General features: G+C 34.2%; 1 protein-coding gene across 9 annotated transcripts in view; it reads right to left on the bottom strand.

Annotated features, from left to right (window-relative positions):
• The window catches only part of LOC108740196, a 62,854-nt gene that overhangs the window by 19,333 nt on the left and 22,026 nt on the right, over positions 1-21,495 (bottom strand). For 5 of the 9 annotated variants that reach the window (XM_025979089.1, XM_025979092.1, XM_025979093.1 and 2 more), the window contains exons 2-14: positions 12,759-12,818; positions 9,896-10,005; positions 5,019-5,282; positions 4,406-4,783; positions 3,640-3,961; positions 3,108-3,128; positions 2,709-2,916; positions 2,344-2,614; positions 1,878-2,246; positions 1,256-1,573; positions 1,061-1,179; positions 843-997; positions 204-262 (exon numbers count right to left, since the gene is read on the bottom strand). In XM_025979089.1, the coding sequence (XP_025834874.1) occupies positions 204-262; positions 843-997; positions 1,061-1,179; positions 1,256-1,573; positions 1,878-2,246; positions 2,344-2,614; positions 2,709-2,916; positions 3,108-3,128; positions 3,640-3,961; positions 4,406-4,783; positions 5,019-5,282; positions 9,896-9,992 (2,581 nt within the window). In that variant the 5' untranslated portion in view covers positions 9,993-10,005; positions 12,759-12,818. Of the gene's footprint in view, positions 1-63; positions 263-842; positions 998-1,060; positions 1,180-1,255; positions 1,574-1,877; positions 2,247-2,343; positions 2,615-2,708; positions 2,917-3,107; positions 3,129-3,639; positions 3,962-4,405; positions 4,784-5,018; positions 5,283-9,895; positions 10,006-12,758; positions 12,819-21,495 lie in introns of all 9 variants that reach the window. The other 4 variants (XR_003232049.1, XM_025979095.1, XR_003232048.1 and 1 more) reach the window with 4 other exon arrangements.

Genomic DNA, 21,495 nt, shown 5'->3' with positions numbered 1-21,495 from the left:
AAATAAATAAATAATAAAAAAAAAACAGAAAGGTAAACCACTCAATAATTAAAATTATCAAACCTCGAGCATTTGTTGGGATCTTGCTTCTCGCTCTTTCCTAGCGGCTTCCTGTTTTTCGTTTCTTTCCATTTCTCTCTGTATACGTGCTTGTTCTTTTTCAAGACGAGCTTGCGCTCTCGCTGCCTGTTGTCTTCTCGCAACTTCTATCCGTTGTTCTACTGCGAGATTCGATCGCATCGTCGCTTTCAATTCTTCTAGCCTGTAATATTCAATCATTAAAAAAGAACAAATAAATTTTAATAAACTCTTAGTCTACACGTTGTTTATTTATAGATACTAATGTAATTATAATTTTCTCCACCTCAGAAGGCACCGACCCTTGAATCATTGAATTGCTTGAAAATAGTACTCCTTTACTTACTTTAGCAAAATAAATAGCAGATAAAAAAACATGCGATTTTTATAGTACTCGCCAATGCAATGATGTATAGCATCTAACATCAGTAACAAGAAAATACTAATTTCACAATGTAAGTTCTATGTTGTTCAAGAACAAAGTTATCAGATCAAACGGTTGACAACCGTATTCCTTAACTTTTTTCCTTTCTCTCTCTGTCTCTTTAGGCGCCAACTCTTTACATATTGCTTAAGCGTTTCCGTAATTTTTATTTCATATTGTTCACAAAAAACGGTTTATTTTAAAGTTAAATAAATATTACTTTCTTTTCATCCATCATATTGAAAAAATGACCATATGGACCTCAAAAGTCGTACATAATTACTTGTTTTTCTATTTAACGAATACTTTTTTTTATATATGAATGTGTAATGTAAATTACCTTTTAATAACATCTTCTTCACTTAGTTTAATACAATCGGTTCCTTCAGTTCCCATTCCTACAGGAACCGGTTGTAAGTAGTCCCCAATGATAACCCGACTGCTGAATGTGAAATTTTCTTTTGTTAAGTCTGGGACCTTATGATAATCTAAGTACTAAGAAAAAAACAATTTCTTTTAAGTGACAAAAAAGAAAATTTAGGTAGAGAGCCGTTTTACCTGAGTAATATCTGACATTTGCCTAAATTTGTTAGATGAATCGGGGGCTATGTATGAAATGTCCCCTTTTATTGTTCCATTCTTTCCAAGGCCTCTAATTATAGTTTCTCGTCTCCAACCTTTAAATAAAATTCCATTTAAAACAAATTACAACAGTTCAAAGTTATAATCAAATAATTAAATTGCTTTATTTACCTTTTGCTAATGGTACCCTTAACATATTCTCATCGTATTGCTTTTGCTTCTTAAGCGTAGACAATGGCTCTGCTTCTATTTCAGAATCAGTATGATTAGAATCGGTATGATTATCAGAATCTGTAGAGGCATCAACGGTACTCGAGTTGGAGTCGCTCAGAGTACCCTTAATTTTTTCCTGTAATAACTTATTAAAAGTTTTTTCGTCACCCCCTACCTCTACCATTAACTGCTGGGCTGCCAAAATATTTGATTTTAATAACGATATTTGCTGATTCATGGACGTATTAGGATCTAATATTGGCATAGGCTTTATGCCTGAAATGAGAAATTGCGAATTGTAAAGACAAAAATGAGAAACGCATCCAATAGTAAACGTATTTCATATATACTGAATGTTATTTATTCGAGACGGGGGTAATAGAAAATATTATTAATGGTCAAGGGGTACGAAATACAACTTTTTTTTTTAATAGAAAACACATTTTTGGAACTATAAAATTATACACTGGTCTATAAGAAAAATATGTATGTACATACAATTTGTTTCAAAAAATAGGGCTTTAAGTTTACTATCACTACTCTACATTAAAAGATTACCCAATAAAAAAAAAGAACATACCTAGAGCTCTGCTTTGTGCTAACAAGGAAGCTACGGTGTTCTTTTTCGGCTTACTAACACCTCGTCCAAGGTTCCTGGGCCGACCATCTTTGTGCATGGGAATTATTGAAGCAGAAGAAGACAAGGTGGCAAGGGAAGAAACTGTGGTAGTAATAGAATTTGTTGTAGTTATGGTGGTAGTTGTTGTTGATACAGTTGTTGTAGTAGTACTACCGCTGTAAAATTGAATGATTTCGTCACTGCGACTCGGCGGGCGGGGAGAATCCGCTGTTGCAAATAACTGCTGCAAGGAAGCGCTTGGAGCACCTGGAGGTAGATGGGTAGGAGCCTGAATTACACGACGAGGTTTCGGACCAGGTTTCCTTCGAGCTATAATTGTTATTTGACATGTGCACATCGTACAACCAGATTTTACTGCATTTCTAAAAGGCAATAACAAAACGAAGTGTGAGAATTTTGTACTTACATATCCTGTCCATGCCAATGTTCGCAGACATATTGCTGAGGGAATTGAGCGAAGAACTGGAGAGGTTAGAGGACGATGTGACTGCAGGTTTCAATGATAAATTAAGGGGTGCATCAGAGGAACTATCTCCAAAACTAGAGTTAGTTGTGAGAGATAACGGCGAGATACCTGGACTACCGTTCGTTGATTGTAATTTTATGACTTCAACTTTATCGTTACCCAAAACGGAAGGCGGTGTGCTGCTTGGTTCTTTCATTTCTTGATTAAATATCTTAAAAAACAATGTACGAAATGAAGTTAACAAACAAAACATGATCATATAAATATATTCAAAATGGCATACGAATAATTAAAATAAAACTTACATTCAATTTCGGACGTTTAGCAGTCTTCTCCATACCAAAAATGCCATGCGAAGGATGTACACTAACACAAGGTGGATCCAAAGAAATTGTCTTTTTTCGGCCCCTATTCGTTGTGCCCGGTATTTTTGGACCGACTATAGATGAAGTGTATTTGATAATTTCCGTATCGGGCGGAAGTCTAACTCCACCCAGTATTGAATTTGGATCACTAGGAAACAAAAAAGATGTTCCATTGTGAAGGCGAGAAACGTCAAAAATGCACTCAAAAATATAAACTAGTAATCTTTCCTACTAAGCAGGTAAATAAATTTATGAAAGTACTGATAATAAGCGATAAATAACTGACAATGAGTCAAGTTTAAAATAAATTTATCATTCATTTTAAATGATAATAATTACCTTGTTCCTTCTAATGCTGAACTAGATAAAGAAACAAATAAATAATGTGAGAAAAGCTATTGTTTGAAGATGATTAAACTTCTAAGTACACAATAAAAATTGGCTTTTTTAACATAGGAACATACAATAAATAGGCAACATTTTAAATGTTTCTAAAAATGCTACCTATTTTCTATTTTAAACGGTAATGTATTGGCTGTTTGATGTGGAAAATTAATATACGATACGAATTCAAATGAAAATTTGATTAATGCGCCGAGTTTGATGGTTCGCTAAGTATTTAATTTTGTTGCCATTCTATTGAAGTCTGTCAACAAATCGAACCAAAGCCAGGAATCATTATTGCACTGCAAGTTTTTCCTAATTACCAATCTGGTTGACAAAGTCCTTTGTAGCTCATCCCGGAAAACACAACATTTTAAATTTTGCTTTTCTATGTACGAACATTAATCTTTTTTCTATTAAAAAGTCGGATTTTCATTGAGTATTGAGATTTACAAAGAAAAACTGATAGTTTTTTTTTAATATTTACCTTAAAATACTAGGTGGGAATCCAGAAGAAAGGCCTGGACTTGGAGAATTGTTAGAGTTAATACTATTCTTATCTATGTTATTGGCCAAACTGAGTGGATTGGTAAAAATACTAGCGGTTGAGGGTGATATTTTTGGACTTGAACTTTTTGGTTTCTCTACATTTTTTAGATAACCGTATTCGTTAACTTTGGATGTTCTTCTATCGGCGTTACTGTTACCACTGCTACTTGTTATGGTACTAGAACTGGCACTAGTTGGAATTCGCATACTGGGCTGTATCGTTAGACCAGGATTAGAAGGCAGTTTTGAAGAAGACGAAGCTGGAATATGTATTTCGTTATTAAGTTAAGAAAAACATGTACTGTGTTTGACAAAAAAAAAGTGAGTAAGCAATTTGTAACACTTGATTCTAAAATTTTCAACTTATATTTAACTTTATGAATATATAAAATCCATTTTATTATTTAAAATTAAGGTTAGAACAATTGTCAAACTGTTTTCTTAATTAGTTGTCTCAATAATGTGTACAAAACAAAACAACACGAAGATGTTTTTTGTTTTATACATTTTTAAAGGCTACTTTGCGTTTGATTATTGCTATTGTTATTGTTTTGTGGAAAGTAAAACGAAGTCGTTAGTTTATAAACGCAGTACAACATTACAAGTAAAAAAGTATAAAAAATAATATAGATAATGATTGTAATAATTATTTGTACCGATAAAAACTACCTATTATATAAAAAATGGAAAATAATAAAACTTACCGCAATTACTAGTTGCAGTATTATTTCTACTAGATGGCATCGGCGTATTAGTATAAATTGACTGCTCTGTCCTCCCATCATTCAATTTCATTGAGCTTGATGAATAATTGATAGAATGTGCGGGGGTTTTTTGCGACTTTACCAACGTATTTCCGACAGATGACGATTGATGCTTTGGCAGTGAAGCTGTGGAGGATAAAGTTGAAGAATTTTTCGATGTCTTAGCCTTAGGATAACCTGTGAGAGAGGACAAGGATAAGGGTGAATAAGGTAAATCGGCAGGATTTGGTAAACCAGGAAAATTTAGACCTGAAGCTTGCAAACGGGCAAGGTAGTCCTGAGCTGCCAAATGTGATGCCATGGACCACCATGCAGCACCTAAACAAAACAAAAAAAAATAATGTATATTTATTTCCAAAATAGACTAATATTAGAATTAAATTAGTTAAATGTTTTATTAAACCTGGACGTCTCGTCCTTTTTTGTTATAATTAGTAATACAGGTGGAAATAAAGAACAGGGCCTACAGGTCTCTGAATAGGCTTAGGTTCAGTTAGCCAATAAGTCGTGAGTTTTACGAGTAACTGCAATTATTCAATTATTGTACACTTACTGGCCGCGGGTATCCCCAAACTCGCGGCTTGACTTGCTGCAACCGATAGTGTATTTGAGTAAGCATTGCTATAGACGGCTGCAGCGCTTGTGGCTGTTGGATACGAGGGCATTCCTCTGCTGGAAGTTGGAGGCAACATTCCGAACGGTAAAGAGGGATGGGGTGCCAGGCCGTATGCGCCTCCCGTGGCCGCAAAAAGATTGGCCGCGTTGGCAGCCGCAGCTGCTGCAGCTGCACCACTAGATTCGCTTCGAGGCCAATAAGCTGAAAAAAGAAATAGAATCTGTTTTAACTAAACACAGATTCAAAACCGCAAAAAAAAAACATCGCAAACAGTTCAATTGAGTATATTATAATTAAGTAATAAGAGTTATATTGTAATTAACTAATAATGCAATTATTCCAATGAAATAATAATTTTCGATTACTTTACACAGTAACAAAAAAAATTAAGTTGCGCCAGGAAACTGAAAGGAGCTCGATATTCGGCTGTGGTCTAGAATTGGTTCTCCTGGTGAGTCCACCGATGGAGTCGTTTATCCTCAGGAAAGCAGCGCGCAGAGAAGAGACTAGTGTGCAAAGATTTTTTTATTGTCTCTTCTGGGCAAAAAAAAAATCGGTAGCCGTTATACAAGTTTTGCAGTGTATTTTTTTTAAACTAACTCATTTTAATAAAATTGTGTTGTTCAAATTATTAATTACTTCTGTGGTTTGAAATGTACAGAGAGAACCTTTTAGCGCTATTGTTATTCCGTCGTCGAATGAAAAGAAACTGATTTGGGTTCATCCAATTAATGAAAGAAGATATGAGGTTCTACACTCTGTTTGATCAGTTGAGGCAAAAATCAGGAGCGGCAGAAAATATGCTGTTTGCTTAAAAGTGCATTTGTTTACTAGGCTAAGTTTAAGATGACGGTAGGCTGCATTAACCAATCGGGGGGGGGGGTCGACTAATGTGTAGGATTTAATGTACATCAGTGGGGGGGAACGGTGGCAATAATTTCTCCACTCCAAAAAATTGCCGTGTGCACTACCGCAGGGCTATCTTCTATTTCTTTGTAGAGTTTCTAACTCACTCCATTTAGAAAATACTACAAATGGCGCAGAGAACGCCATCTGTAGCACGATGCTACATACAGACCACTTCGAATTATTTCACTTCTTTTAGATTGGACTTCCTATAGTAACGAGGGTGTAACATCCCTCGATGTGGATCATGAGCTTCGTTATCTACGTCTCCTAAAAGGATACCAACTACAGAAGCTGGCAGGGGTTGTACAAGCGGCATACCGAAAGTAAAAAACCAATACTGGACATGACTATTAAGTCCTCTCTAAATAACGCCGGCCGGGCAAATCATAACCTCTGCACCAAGACCTAATTTTTAGTTCCGTACGTCCGAGTGAAAAGCGGAATCAATCTCTGTCCATCTGTCATAGTCAATTTGCTTCAAATATACTGGACCCATTAAGTTGAAATTTAGTACACATACGAATTTCTGAGACCTAAACACGGACGCATAAAGTAAATAAATTAATTTTATACATGGGGGTTATTCTTGGGAGGTCAATAGGAAGTTTAAAAAAAAGTTTTGCAAACTGTACCGTGTGACATATCGAATGAAAGGGCTTGTTGTAAGGGTCTCAAATACTTTTTTTTTTATAATTTTAAAACAAACAAGTTTAAGGTCATTAAGAAAAGAGATGAAAATTGACCNCCGCCCTCCTTATCTCCAAAACTACTGAAGCTAAAATTCTGTTAATTTATAGACTACAGGAATTTGCAGTTTGAATTTATGGGAGAACATGTTTTTTTTTTTTCGATCTACAATGTTAAATTCAATGTAATATGAAGTCAAAGAATCTCAGTACCACAAAAATTTAGAAAATCACATGTAAGAAATGCTGTAAAAAAAGTTTTCTAAATAACGGGCCTAGATATATAAGTAGTTACATTGCGCAAATGAAAACTTACAATTTCCTCATTAAAAGCTTTAAACGTTCAACAAAATCTCTTAAATAAAAACACAGACGTTTAATTTCCTAAAAGAACTCCGTTTTCTTTCTTCCGCGTAGAATTGTGGACTGTGCTTATCTAAATTAATTGCTATAAGTTCGTTCGAAATATTAATTATACAAATAACATAAACCGGCTGAATGCACTTTTAAACAATAAAAATACATATACGTACGTTCTTACTTGACCACTTGCAAGCAAATTCTTCGAACCCTTCGATTAAAATTATATAAAAAACAATAATTTTAACCGCATACATAAAACGTTTACGAGTTAATTGATATTGAGAAACGTATTGTTCGTTGTTTACCATGTGTGGGTAGATGTACTGATTTAATTCTTGCTATAATTATTGTTAATTCAAACGTATACAGCTCGTTAGGTAACATTGGACATGCGTATACACCTGAGTGAAATATGAAAATGTTAACATACTATTGGACATGGCACCCACCATTGAATGTCCAGATAGAAAGCAAAATTCATATTATCTGATAATTTATTAAAAAGTAATAGTGAACCCGCTCAAACTTGGACAGATGGATATCGTTGTAAATGGAGCATAGCATTTACATTTTAATCAAGACAACCACCTGTACCTTAGCCCAGCCTAAACCCGTCCAGCATAGCGTATCACACTATCCAGTCAGGAAGCCCTTATCCCCATAATCTAACTGAAGTCCATAGATCATAGCACTTTTCACAAGCCAATCAGACCCACACATTAACATTTAAACATGCTCAATACGTCAAAACATTGGCGAATTTTAATTAAAAATCACATTAAACGAGGACATCCTGGATATTGAACGTAAGCTATTTAACAGGTTGTATTCTTTTACAAGATATTTTACGTGTCAGCTATCGTAATCATTCCAGAATAGATGTAGACCTAGATTAGGTTACTGTTGGCAAGGATGTGGGATGTTCTAGTTTTAGGGAAATGCGAAGATTAGCTCAGGATAGGAAAGAGTGGAGGTGCGTGTCCAACAAGTCTTAGGACTGACGACCTTACGATGATGATATCAAAATCTTCTTAGAAAATGTTTAAGAAAACGTGCCAAATGGCATTTGAATGCTTCACACATTGAAATGCATACTTAATAATGTATGATAGGAAAAGGCAATACGGACCAAGTGAGTGTTGTCGTGATCATATTCTCTTATTTCACAGTGGTCCAGTTGGCCACTTTTCGGTGTCCATTTGAGCTATTTTTTATTGTTGTATGTGTGTATAAATACCTACTAATTCTCAGGATCTTCGTTCGTTGCTCAATTGGGAGCATATACAAAGACCACGCATATTCGGTAGCCAATTGAGTTATGCCCCTCGATATAAGACATTTATCTTAGTTTCGCAAACATAACACTCTAGTCCATCATCGTATATTAACATTTACCAGTAATAAAAGCAGACAAAATAAGAAACAGCTTATACTGTAATGTTTCTTGCAAATAATATGTATGCCTAGCTATTTTTTGCAAATGACAAATTGTAGCTATTTTTTATAATTTTAAAGTTTTGAAAAGAAATTTCGGATTTTGCTGTACGGTATTGTAATTTACTGAAGACATTTATACATTTTCCAAAACACGTATTTTATGAAAGTGTTGAACTGAAGTACAATTAACAGTGAAAAGTAAACGCCTTGCATATCCACAGAAGTTCTTTTGGAGGCTTCTAAGACAGTGGGATTGTAAGCAATAGGTTTATATGCACATCTGTATTTGTTTGTAGTGTATTGATTGTCATGTTGTAAGGGATATTATCAAACTAATTGCTGAACTGAAATACAATTATGAGGAAGTAAATATTATTAAGCTATAGCTTACTTGGCTTATAAGTTAATATGGATTTGCATATACTATTTTGATTGCTACAATAAATTGTTTTCTAATAGAATTCATGTTTGTTTTTCCTTGTAATGGATACTTTTAAGAATGCTTTTTTGAATAGTTTTTTGTAAAAGTCATTCTATACTTGGGTTTTTTCTTATGTTAAAACAACCATTAAAATTATTACCTATACTATAACCGATAAGTGCAGTAGAATCCGCGGTAAAGGTTCAGATGATGACCCCCACCCCCGAAGGGGGTGAGACCGCCACGAACTTTTTATGGTACAGTGGTAGGGGAGACCACCTCTTTCGATCCCACCCAGCCCCAAAGGGGGATGGGGGGCCATCATCTAGGCATTTACCGAATCCGCTTATAATGACATAGAAGGGAAATGACAAACGCGTCATACTAACCAGGCGTCATACANTCGAGGCTGGATTCGCGGGAAAATGGGTAAAAATGCCATTCTTTTAGCGACAAATTATGATCTTCACTGTATTTTTCAACTTCACTTGTATTTCGAGAATTGTGCGAGTATGCTATGGCACTTTTCCAGCTTAACAGCACTTCAATAGTTTTTCCCTGATCGTCTGGACTTGCGATAAATTGTGTAAGTTCTTTTTCTTAGCGACAAATTATGGCCCTTATAGAGACTGAATTCGCGACAAAATACTTCCAAATATGGTATGTGTAGTGCCAGCTTAACGGTTCTTCAAGAGTACTCCACTGTAGTATTAAATGAAATAACTTTTTATTTAAGTTTAAGAAAAAAGGTCTTCAAATACAATTAGCAGGTACAAAATACAAGAAACCAAAAGTACGAAATATAAAAAAATAATGCAGGACAAATAGAAAATGGCATTTTCCAAACAGAATCTGTTTGTACGTTATTAGAATAGAGGTACGTGATTTTCCGCTGTTTGGCAAAGTTGGTATAATAGAGCAGGCGTTGCTTTAAGACGATAACCTACTTTATTCATCCGTGTCTACATTTTAATAAAAGGCAGAGAAAAATAACTTACCAAACAAACTTGCAGCATCCAGTAAAGTGTCGGGGGCACTGGAGATTTTATTGGAGCTTGAACCACCTTCTGTTTGTTCACCATTTTCTTTATCCATCGCCCCCAAAGCTCTAAAAAACGAAAAAATATCTTTAATAGAACTGGAATGAACACGGCACTTAATCAGCAATTATATTTTTATTCTTACCTTCGGTTAATCGTATGATCTACATAAAATAGTAGTCAGCCTTTTACACAACGTGAATGTACAAGAAAATGTGACCGATTTTATGCAGTAACAAGAAATTACGGTGAAATATACAAGTAAATTTGACTTTCACGTTTAATTATGAACTGTCAAAACGGAATGTTGTGTTTTAAATTTTACGAGTGAATGAAATCGAATAATTTCATCAAAAAATTTTATTTTCCAGAAGATCGCGTTGGCTAGTTAGACACGTTGTTGCTCAATTGCTTGGATGTTTTATTTTATTTCAACGTACGAATGTTTAGCTTCTTTTACTGCATAAAAGAAAAATAAAGTGTTGTCTTTAATATATTTGGAAGCAATTAAAAATTTGGGTAATCATATACTTTCACGGTCACCTGCTTTTTTAAGGATAAAAAATCGAAAAAGCAACTTTTTTGCATTTTTTTTTCAAATTGTTTCTTTTGACGGCGGATTTATATAAAAAAAAAAATACAGAAATTGAAAAAAATTAATAGTTCTTATAGCATTATAACTTTGAATGCTTAAAAAAATGCACTTTATAACTATTTTCTACGACACAAAAATCGGAAAATAATTAACAGTAGATAAATTAGAATAACTGACAGTAGAACAGTAGTAGGAAGGTGCTAGGGAGGAAGGTATTGTTAAAACTGTTATTCTACTATTTTCTTTCATAAATCAGCCGTAAAATAGAACATTTTTGTACCAAATTCATATATTTCTAGCTTTTTAATGGTCAAAAAACCAGATGCATGCGACAATGCATAATTACCAAATCTTGAATTCAAGTTTTTTTTTGATTACCTATGAAAAATTGAATATTTCAAATTTTTAATAAACAAAGTCATGAGCAAATTACAGTATTTTTCCACGCAATTTCTATTTGAAGATATATTATGTGCGAGCCTGAATAAAATATTTCCAAATATGTTATGTGCAGTTTTCCAGCGAGTCTAATAGTTTTTTGCTGATTACCTCGAGGCTGGATTCTCGGAAAAATGGGTAAAAATGCCATTCTTTTAGCGACAAATTATGAGCTTTACAATATTTTTCAATGTCACTTCTATTTCGAGATATGTGCGAGAATGTTATGGCAGTTTTCCAACTTAACAGCATTTCAATCGTTTTTCCCTGATTATCTGGACTTGCGATAAATTGTGTAAGTTCTTTTTCTTATACTTATAGCGACAGAATTCGTCACAAAATATTTCCAAATAAATGGGTAAAACTTCCATACCATCTTTCAGCAACAAATTATGACTCTCACAGTATTTTTCAACGTCATTTCTATTTCGAGATACGTTATGTTCNATAATATGTAATATTCTACCGTTGGTTTGTTCGGGTGTATGTGTTCATCACTCAGTTAGCCATGGACAAAACAGTCGAAATTTTCATTTTCCTCTTAAAAATTATAAAAAAAAATGGCAAAAAATGTTTGAAATAGGTTTTCTAAAATTTTATCCGATATTTAACGCAGTTTGGAAAATAACAACGAATGAAAAGGTTTTTGTCTTGTAATCAGATCATACAGATTTATCTCTTTCCATAACTTAATATTCTACTTAGAGATATGTTATGTGCAAGACCGAACTCATGACAAAATATTTTTCTAAATATGCTATGTGCAGTTTTCCATTTTGGCAGCCCTCCAATAGTTTTTCGCTGATTATCTCGAGGCTGGATTCGCGGGAAAATGGGTAAAAATGCCATTCTTTTAGCGACAAATTATGATCTTCACTGTATTTTTCAACTTCACTTGTATTTCGAGAATTGTGCGAGTATGCTATGGCACTTTTCCAGCTTAACAGCACTTCAATAGTTTTTCCCTGATCGTCTGGACTTGCGATAAATTGTGTAAGTTCTTTTTCTTAGCGACAAATTATGGCCCTTATAGAGACTGAATTCGCGACAAAATACTTCCAAATATGGTATGTGTAGTGCCAGCTTAACGGTTCTTCAAGAGTACTTCGCTGATTATATCGATCTGGACTCTCGATAAAATAATAAAGATAAATTTTGCTATGCCATTTCTATTTCGAGATGTCATGTGCGCGCCTTCTATTTGTCAATGATCAACTGAAGCGACAAATTTTTAGAGTTGGTGGCAAATTGGCGAATAATTGTAGTACAATTCAAAAATAAGAAATATGTATACCTTTGTCATGCTGATATACTATTTCTTTTTTCGCATTCGTTGAACATTAAATGTAGAGATAGCATAAACTATTTTTATACTACATTTATGTCACAAAACTCGTTACAACGAACTTACAACATAACAGTACGAAAATAATAAGACTACGGTAATTATTAAGTTAACGGTTAGCTATTACGTTACCGTTACAATCACATAATTTGGAAGAAAAAACTTTAAAAGTTAAAATGGAGATATGCTGATCAATTAAAAACAAACAACGATACCGTTGATTTAGCAAACTTTCGCTTATAACTTTGTTTTTTTTTTGTAAATAGATACATACAGATTTATTTAATAGTGGTCGAAATCGAAATGGGTTAAGATTTATTGAAAATAAACAATAAAAGAAAGGTATGAAAATACAACTGGAGTTTTTAAATTTTGACATAGGTAATTAATTTTACTCCTTAAGACTTTTAATTATTTTTGCATCAATAAAAACTTTTGCCTACCTATAATATTGAATGACGCCTGGTCACCATCGAGAATTTGTCTAACCCATATCCGGAATTCTGTAAACAAAGAAAAAACTTATTTAGGTACATACCTATAACATGCATACTATTATATTTACAGTTGAATTTTAATACAACTTTAAACAAAAGAACAATTATTGTTTATTGATTACTTCTAGTAAATTTCCGGAAAGTTTTAGGTTTTCTAGGTCGGTCGACACTCGACACCCTGATTTTATATGCATAGTTTGAAGGATTACAAAAAATAATTTTTAATTCTGAAACATTAAGTAAGTGTATTATATTTTCATTGTATTATTTATGTAATGTACAATACATGTTTAATACATATAGTGGATTTCGGGTATAACGACAACGAAGCGACCACTGTAATTTCGTCGTTATATCCAGAAGTCGTTACAGGCAAAGTTAAGGGAGATACACACACTTTTTTTCAATTTAGAAACAATTTTCGCCTTTTTTGAACAGTAAATGTACATCTGGAAGTCACACTTACTCAAAAGTTTCCTAAACACAGTTGCTAGTCACTACTTGTGTGAATGTAAACAAAAGATAAGAAAGCTCTTTGTGTCTTTAGCGGCTGACTTAGGTCGCTATATCTGCATGGGATCACTAGGGATTTGTTAAAAATTATTCATTAAAAACAGTCGCTACACTCGAACTAGGCGTTACATCCGAAGTTGCTATAACCACATGAATTTTGTGCTAAAGTGTGCTTTAAATTCAAGGGACTTGTGTGACGTCGCTATAGCACAATGGTAGTAGCTATAACCAAGGTCGTAGTTAATGAAATCCACTGTATCTTAATCACAAAAATGATATTATCAACAGTGACAGCTTATGTATAAAAGACACTGACCACCCTATTTTCATTTGGCATTATCGATAATAATATTTAATATAATGAATACGTTTTTCTTTGTAATACTGAAGCTTATTATCAGTAGCTACTCCCAAACCTATAAAAATGATACACCAATCATTGTTATTTTTTGAAGTAACACCCTCACTAATTTTAGCTACGATTTCCAGTGATTATCAGTATATAAAGATTATAAATTTTTTTAGTACAATTTCAGTCTTACGATTTGTAGCCGTAAAGTTTTTTTCCTGAAAAATCACGTGTTATTTATTATTTGTTTAACGATTAGTGCTAGATAAACCTTATTAATACCTGACCCGTGCTTATTAATACTTGACCCGTGCTTATTAATAAATTAAAGAGCACATGGGCGCTATTTATAAATTTTCCACATGCTTCATATTTAACTGAAAGAAGGTCATTCTACGAGAGGTAGGGTACGAGATCGAACTTGACCTAGACTTCAGCGGAACGGCCTCGACCTCTTACTTAGTTCACTGTCTCTATCAGTTTGCTATACTTTTTCATTATTAAGGCCGTAGCTNTGCAGGTACCTGCTCAAGTCTCTACAATAAATTGTCTTGCACTCTTTTGAATTGTATATTGTTTACGTATCAGCTATCATCTTGAGAGTGACCGGTCAACAGATCAGAAACAGATGTTAAAACTAATAAAAATAAATGTTTGAGTTTTGTCCATGTTTTTATAAATAATTTTAGAGTTCCGTCCTTTTAAAAGGAAGAAAAAACGCAACCCTTATGAAATAAGAGTCAATTTTCAGAGAAACATAAAAATTGGCATGTTGGTAATCATAATCGTCATCATAAGGTCGTGAGTCCTAAGACTGGTTGGAAACCTACCTCCACTCTTTTATAACCTGAGCTAAACTTCGCATTTTCCTAAAACTAAAACAATCCACATCCTTAACTATTTGCGAATAGTAATCTAATCTAGGTCTACCCCTCCTAACTCCTGTTTCTGCCTCTAATATGTCTGACTAAACCTTCATGTCTGAGAAGGTGTCCTACCAACCTATTTCGCCTATTTTTTATTGACTTCCACCATAGAGTCCTCTATTCTCCTATTCTTTCTAATACCTCTTTATTTCTAACCTTTTCTACCATCATCATCGAAGGCTTCTAACCTATTCTTTTCCGCCGCGCTCACTGTCCATGTTTCGCACCCGTACAACGTCGCGCTTCAAACATACATCTTTAACATCCTTTTTCGAATTTCTAAATAAACCTTTCGCTAGCATAGAAGTGACTTCTTTTTATTAAAGGCGACTGACCCTGCGCTATCATCTGCTTTATGCTTTATATCCCTACTACTCCTTCCTTCCCGACTTATCTGACTTCCTAGATAGCTAAAATCAGCCGCTTCTTCTAATTTTTCGTCTCCTATCTTTATATTCGCTCTTTCCCTACTTTTTCTTCCCTTGCATACCAGTATTTTAGTTTCACTTTTATTTATTTTCATACAGTACTGACCTGTCAGTACCGCTTCCATTTTTATTTTGGTAATATATTTAATAACCCGCATATTTTGTTTGCACTTCCTGGCGATTTTCATGAATATTGTTAGAAAATTTTGATAACGAATACATTTTTTGGAAATGTAATTGCTGTAATATTATAATGTCACTTTATCTAGATCTCTATAATATACTTACAATAGCATGATGGAAATGGTATATATGTAATTTGAATACACTTATAATTAGGTATAAAAACCGACTTGTACATTTAGCCTATATGAATACAAATGTATCGACCGAAATTAACACGTTAATCACATCCTAATTTTACACGTTTAGAGGTAGAATATTTTCTTCAAATTTAAATGGGGCCACCCCAAAAATATAACATACCTAAACAATAAACAAAGAACCGCGAAAATCTGTTCACAACTGGCGAAGAAATCGTGTAACACCCAAAAAAAGTACAATCGAATTGAGCACCTCCTTTTTTGAAGTCGGTTGAAAAGAGACTCACCCCAATTAACCACAACAAACTTTCTGAGCGGATACGTGGTTTACGTTGAAAATGCTTCCATTTAGGCGGGTGAAATATCACGTGTCCGCTCAAATAAATTCGCTGTGGTTAATGGGGTGAGCTTTTAAGCTCGAAAATAAAATATTCTAAAGCTGGTTTAAATACTTCATACATAATATGTAATATTCTACCGTTGGTTTGTTCGGGTGTATGTGTTCATCACTCAGTTAGCCATGGACAAAACAGTCGAAATTTTCATTTTCCTCTTAAAAATTATAAAAAAAAATGGCAAAAAATGTTTGAAATAGGTTTTCTAAAATTTTATCCGATATTTAACGCAGTTTGGAAAATAACAACGAATGAAAAGGTTTTTGTCTTGTAATCAGATCATACAGATTTATCTCTTTCCATAACTTAATATTCTACAATTACATTTCTATTTTAACGGCTAATTATAAGATGAAAGTTACAAGCGCACCTGCAATACGATAATTTCGACAGATATAGTATTCAAAAATTACAAAAAAATGTGCGGGATTAATTCGGATGTATATTTGGTTGCATACATTCTAATGAAATTAATGTTTGACGTATATTGTTGGTTGCATATCCCTATGTATACGTAGGTATAGAATATAAAATTTTATACGAACCGACAAGGATACCGTTCAAATTTAGAATAATAATTCAAGATATGTAGTATTTTACTAGAAACTCGTAATATTTTTCCTATGCAAGGTCATTTCAACTTTAAAATACTGTCACCCTATCTCCGTGGTGGACAAATCATACTTTCACTTTCAATTGTATGTAACAATTATACAATTGTATATTACACGAAAATTGCATTTATTTGATCAAAATAATTATAATTAAATAACATAATTAACATAAAATGTAGGTATATAATGATAACGTTTGTGGATTTTAGAATAATTCCTTGTTGAAATGTGGGTAAAAATACAAGCAAAAAAAAAGTATTTATTTTGATACGTCCAGGAATACAGGTAAGGCAAAACTATCATCGAACATAGAAACTACACATTTCTTTGTGGGCATTATTTCTATTTATATTGTCTCACGATTGACCACGTCTTTAAAATAACACTAGCTTCTCTAAACATTTTCCTAAACCAACCAAACTCTCAAAAACTTTTGAATTTTGGTCCGGGAAAGTGTAAAGGTCATGTTACACGGCGCGGTACATGGAACGTGGATCGGCATTCCAGGCGCCCGCCGCTGCCGGCAAAGAAATTAAAGGAGCCACCAGGACGCGCCTGTTCGCAACAGGCCGCGCCGAATTCGTTACACGGAGCGTGGATTGGCAATTTACGAGTCGTGCAAAATGAACTTTACACGGTACGTCAGTGTTGCCACTTCGAGGGATTTTTGACGTTCACGAGGGATAAAGGGATTTTTCCTTATTTTCGCGGGATTTTTTGTAATTTGGCATTTTCTGGTTGGTTTTGTTTGATTTTGTTGACCTGATATTATATTATGAAGGAGCTCATTTTTGTAATTGTAAACGTAAAATTTTGCCAGGTATAATCGTATAACGATGTATGATGAAACGGTTGATATACGGCACCGACGTGTGTTTAAGCCTACTGGTGCAGCCTGCAGGTACCTGCTCAAGTCTCTACAATAAATTGTCTTGCACTCTTTTGAATTGTATATTGTTTACGTATCAGCTATCATCTTGAGAGTGACCGGTCAACAGATCAGAAACAGATGTTAAAACTAATAAAAATAAATGTTTGAGTTTTGTCCATGTTTACAGAAATATTTATATTTTTTTCTTCGAATAAACGATTAAATTAACGAATTAAAAAATAATAATAGTAATAAGTTGGAGGAATTTTATGGACCTGCGCGTGGGATTTCTTCCTGTAGTAGGTTGGCAACAGTGCGGTACGTGCAGCGACGTTTGCTGCGCGGTGTGTACTGTCTATGCTAACCTTTCAGCCGGAGCATAGAATTCCAATCTACGCTCTGTGTAAAGGGGTATTCGCAGCCTGCAGCGTGAAAGAACTTCCTGGCGCGTTCTTTCTTGAGCATTATCAGTAAAAGTGGTTATCAAATTTGATCCGTGTAAGTATAAAGGTCGTATTACACGGCGCGGCGCGTGGAACGTGGATCGGCATTACATGCGACCAACACCACGGCAAAAAGAAGTCAAACAAATCGCGCCTGTCCGCTTCACAGGTCGCTTAAGAGAGGTATATTATAAAATAAATCGACAGTAATGTAATGCCTACGAAACCAGGACATTACATATTCGAAATTATATGATAAGTGCACCATTTCTACTTTGAACATTTCGATTCAACCCTAGGAAGAAGAACTCAACGATGGCCATGAACGTTTGAATCAGCTTGAATCCCTTTCAATCCCATGGCGTCACGGGGGGTAACATTTATTTCTAATAACGCATTCAGCTAGCACTTTCCACTTCCTCGTCACAAAAACGACGGAAGTAACTGGTGGTTCATCTCAATTTATTTTACCACGGCCTTGGATCAAGAGCAAGAGACCATCTTGGTTTGGGTCGATAGTCTGTTAAGGCCTTGGTGAAAGTCCTACAAAAGTTTCGACTTTGTCGAGTACCTATTTTCTAATACATCGTCGATTTGAAAGTAGCCTTGATGATTTGGTGGATCATTATTTTTTTAAACCATGATCCTCTGCTAGCTTCAAATTAATAATACCAGATACAAAAAGCGTTTTCTTCATTTTAAGATACAATAGTCCAGAAAAATTCGAGGTGTAGCGTTCCTAAATAGGATAGTAATCTTTCATTTGATCTAAACAATTCAGAATTATTAAAACCCTGCATTAAATTTGAATACGTATTCAACAAACTAAGCACCAGGAAATGAAATAATAATAAATACTCACATACATAAAATTACTATATGAACATGAACCTGCAACTGCAGAGTTCAATTGTCTTAAGTGCTTTTATGCAAGTGCAACTATGAAATGATGACTTCATTATGACGAGAAATTTAATCGATTTGTTCGTAACAATCAGTCAATAACGTTATTTTTTGTAAATTAATTTAACACGCCGTGCCATTGTTTCAGATTAGCAAATGATTCAATTACGTTTGCATTGGAATCCAACATGCAGAATATAATTAATTGATTATTCATGATTTACCGCTATCAAATTGCAAATAGAAAAAAAAAGAAGAAATTCATTTGTTACATCCCACACGAACTTCTACTCTGCGTTATGATTATTCGGGTACATATTATTACTGTAAAATGGACATAGTCAATATGAACTATGGACAATAAAATAATGTTGTGAAAAGTAGGTGAAAGCCTTGTCAGGAGGACTCATATCTACATATAAGTGTGTATCTACTTATGTACATAATAGCAGCGGCTCTATAAACTACTGTGTGTTTGGTTGCATACTGCGTAACTTGAGAACAAATTCTAAGACTTGAGGTACCTACTAAGGATTAATTGTAAATCAATAAAAGCGGAAAGTCACAGGATAGTTATCATTATTATTGTAAGTTTTCTCCAACTCCTGTGATCAAACCGCTACCATGTGCTTATGTATTGTAATTATACAGTATACAGAAAGACAAAAAGTTTACAGAATGCCAAAAATCGCTATCATTATTTATAACACATTTAATTAGCAAAACTTTTTCTAATTATTAACATAATAATAAATTGATTCCGCACCCATGTTTCTTGATTAAGGTATTGTGGGCAGAATTAACCTTCAAAAGAACGCCCTGTCGAAAGGCAAGAAAAATTAAACAGATCACGGGCAGTTTTACAAATTATCGCATTAATTGTTATATTAATAAATGCCAGATTGAATCGTCGAAATCTTCGGACTTGAACATTCCGACCGTTGCACCGCGTAAACCATACGCGACGAAACTGTGGGCGGCCGGCCGATGAGCGTGCACGGCGAGCAGGTCGGATCTTCAAAATCTTCGTGCATGAACATTTCAATCGTTGCATCGCGCAAAGCAAGATCGTTGCATCGCGGAGGTACTTTATGGTATTATGTACGCCAAAAAAAAGATAGAATTGTGCAGCAATCGAATATATGTAAAGATACTATTGTTGTTGATTTTAAGACCACTAACTATTAACTAATAACAACGCTCAATTTCAACAATTTATTTCTACTCCGTTTACACTTAGTAGATACAAAGGTTTTTATCCGTACTTCTCCGACTGACTATCCCACATTGCCCCTGCAGGGTGCAGGATAAGTGCCTGTTGCGCAAATATATCTTGCGTCTATGCGTGCGTTTCCAGATGGCCCTTTCTTCTCTGCCCTTATATAATCAGGTTACGAACAGGAAAATTCCACCCTTCGCCAACATAAATTCCACCCTCCGCTAACATATATACAACTATATCTATAGAACAAACAAAATAGCTCAAAACACCAACGCCAAAACACGACACTTTACATTGTCCGGAGCACTTTTCGGTAACAAGGTTACCTTCTTCAGGGACTGAAGTGAACTTGTTCTACAACAACCGCCAAAGTTTTTCTAGTCTTCATAACTATATCTATCATCACTTTCGTCCTAATTTTATATGCAATCAGTATTTTGTTACGAAACAAGTGTTTTAGGGCTCATCGGTGAAAATCAATTTTTCTCATAACTTCTACGAGTTCAGATAAGATAAGATTTTTATGTCCAGTGACTTTTTCAAATAAATTCATTTTCATAACAACCTAGCCTACCGTAACTTACTATTACGTAACCAAAAATAGCCCATCTTTGAAAAAAAAAGGAGAGCAGAATTCAGTAATTTTTAACAAAAAGAGGAGTAGAGGTAGACCTAGATTAGATTACTGTTTTGAAATAGTAAATGATGAAGGATGTTCTAGCTCTAATATAAACATAAATTTAATAAGAATTTTTAATATCCAAAGTTCTTGTTATTAGGTTGGTATAATAATGTGCTTTTATTGGTAGAGCCTGTTTAAAATTTGTTGATGTAAAATTCTTAGAAAAGAGGCAAGTCAACCCTCGGAACAGAGGGGTCTGACAGTGCTTTCGCATACAAGCAGAGGCGTATGTACATTTAAATCTTCCTATTCAAAGTTAGCTGGATACTCGAAGAAATATACATTTTTAAATATTTGAACAGGAAAATAAATACAATCTACATATGTTTTAAAAATAATTCTGATCAATTTTTTCGATTTTTGTATCGTCGTGCTTCTTAATAATCCTTAACGATAACACTTCTTATCCTTATTATTTATTTTTGATTATTACATACCGTTTACAATAATTACATTTCGGCTTGTGTTAATTAAAAATGTATCAATGTTTCATTCACTACCCAGCGAACTTGGCATAACGACGATGATTTAAATGTACGCCACTGTACGTGGGCGAAACCCTGGACAGACCCTTGTGTTTTGAGAATTGACCTCTCTCGTTCCTGAGAATTTTACTCACAAATTTAATAAGCATTGCATTTTACTTTTTGTTGCATACAGTATATTAGCCTAACGACGATTATATATAAATAAAGTTGTATAGATATTGAATAAGTTGTCCTAATTCATCATTTTAGTAGCCCTAATATTTTTTAGGCGCTAATTATTTAACTGTATTAAAAATTGTACCCATAAAAAGTAATTATTGGCCGGACGCCTAATTACTGTAGTAGGTTCAAGAATTGTATCATTAGAAGTAACATACATATTCAAATGACGGCCTTGAATATGTGATCTGCTAGCATGATTGCGTGACATGTTAATTTTAGAATTTTTTATAAAAATATTTAGTTTTTTTTTCATCATCATAAGGTCGTCAGTCTTAAAGACTGGTTGGACACATACCTCCACTCT

Source organism: Agrilus planipennis, unplaced genomic scaffold (assembly GCF_000699045.2).
Source record: "Agrilus planipennis isolate EAB-ADULT unplaced genomic scaffold, Apla_2.0 scaffold26, whole genome shotgun sequence".
NCBI lineage: Eukaryota > Metazoa > Arthropoda > Insecta > Coleoptera > Buprestidae > Agrilus > Agrilus planipennis.
Note: the sequence above shows the minus strand (reverse complement) of the source record. Positions and strands in the feature narration are given on the sequence as shown.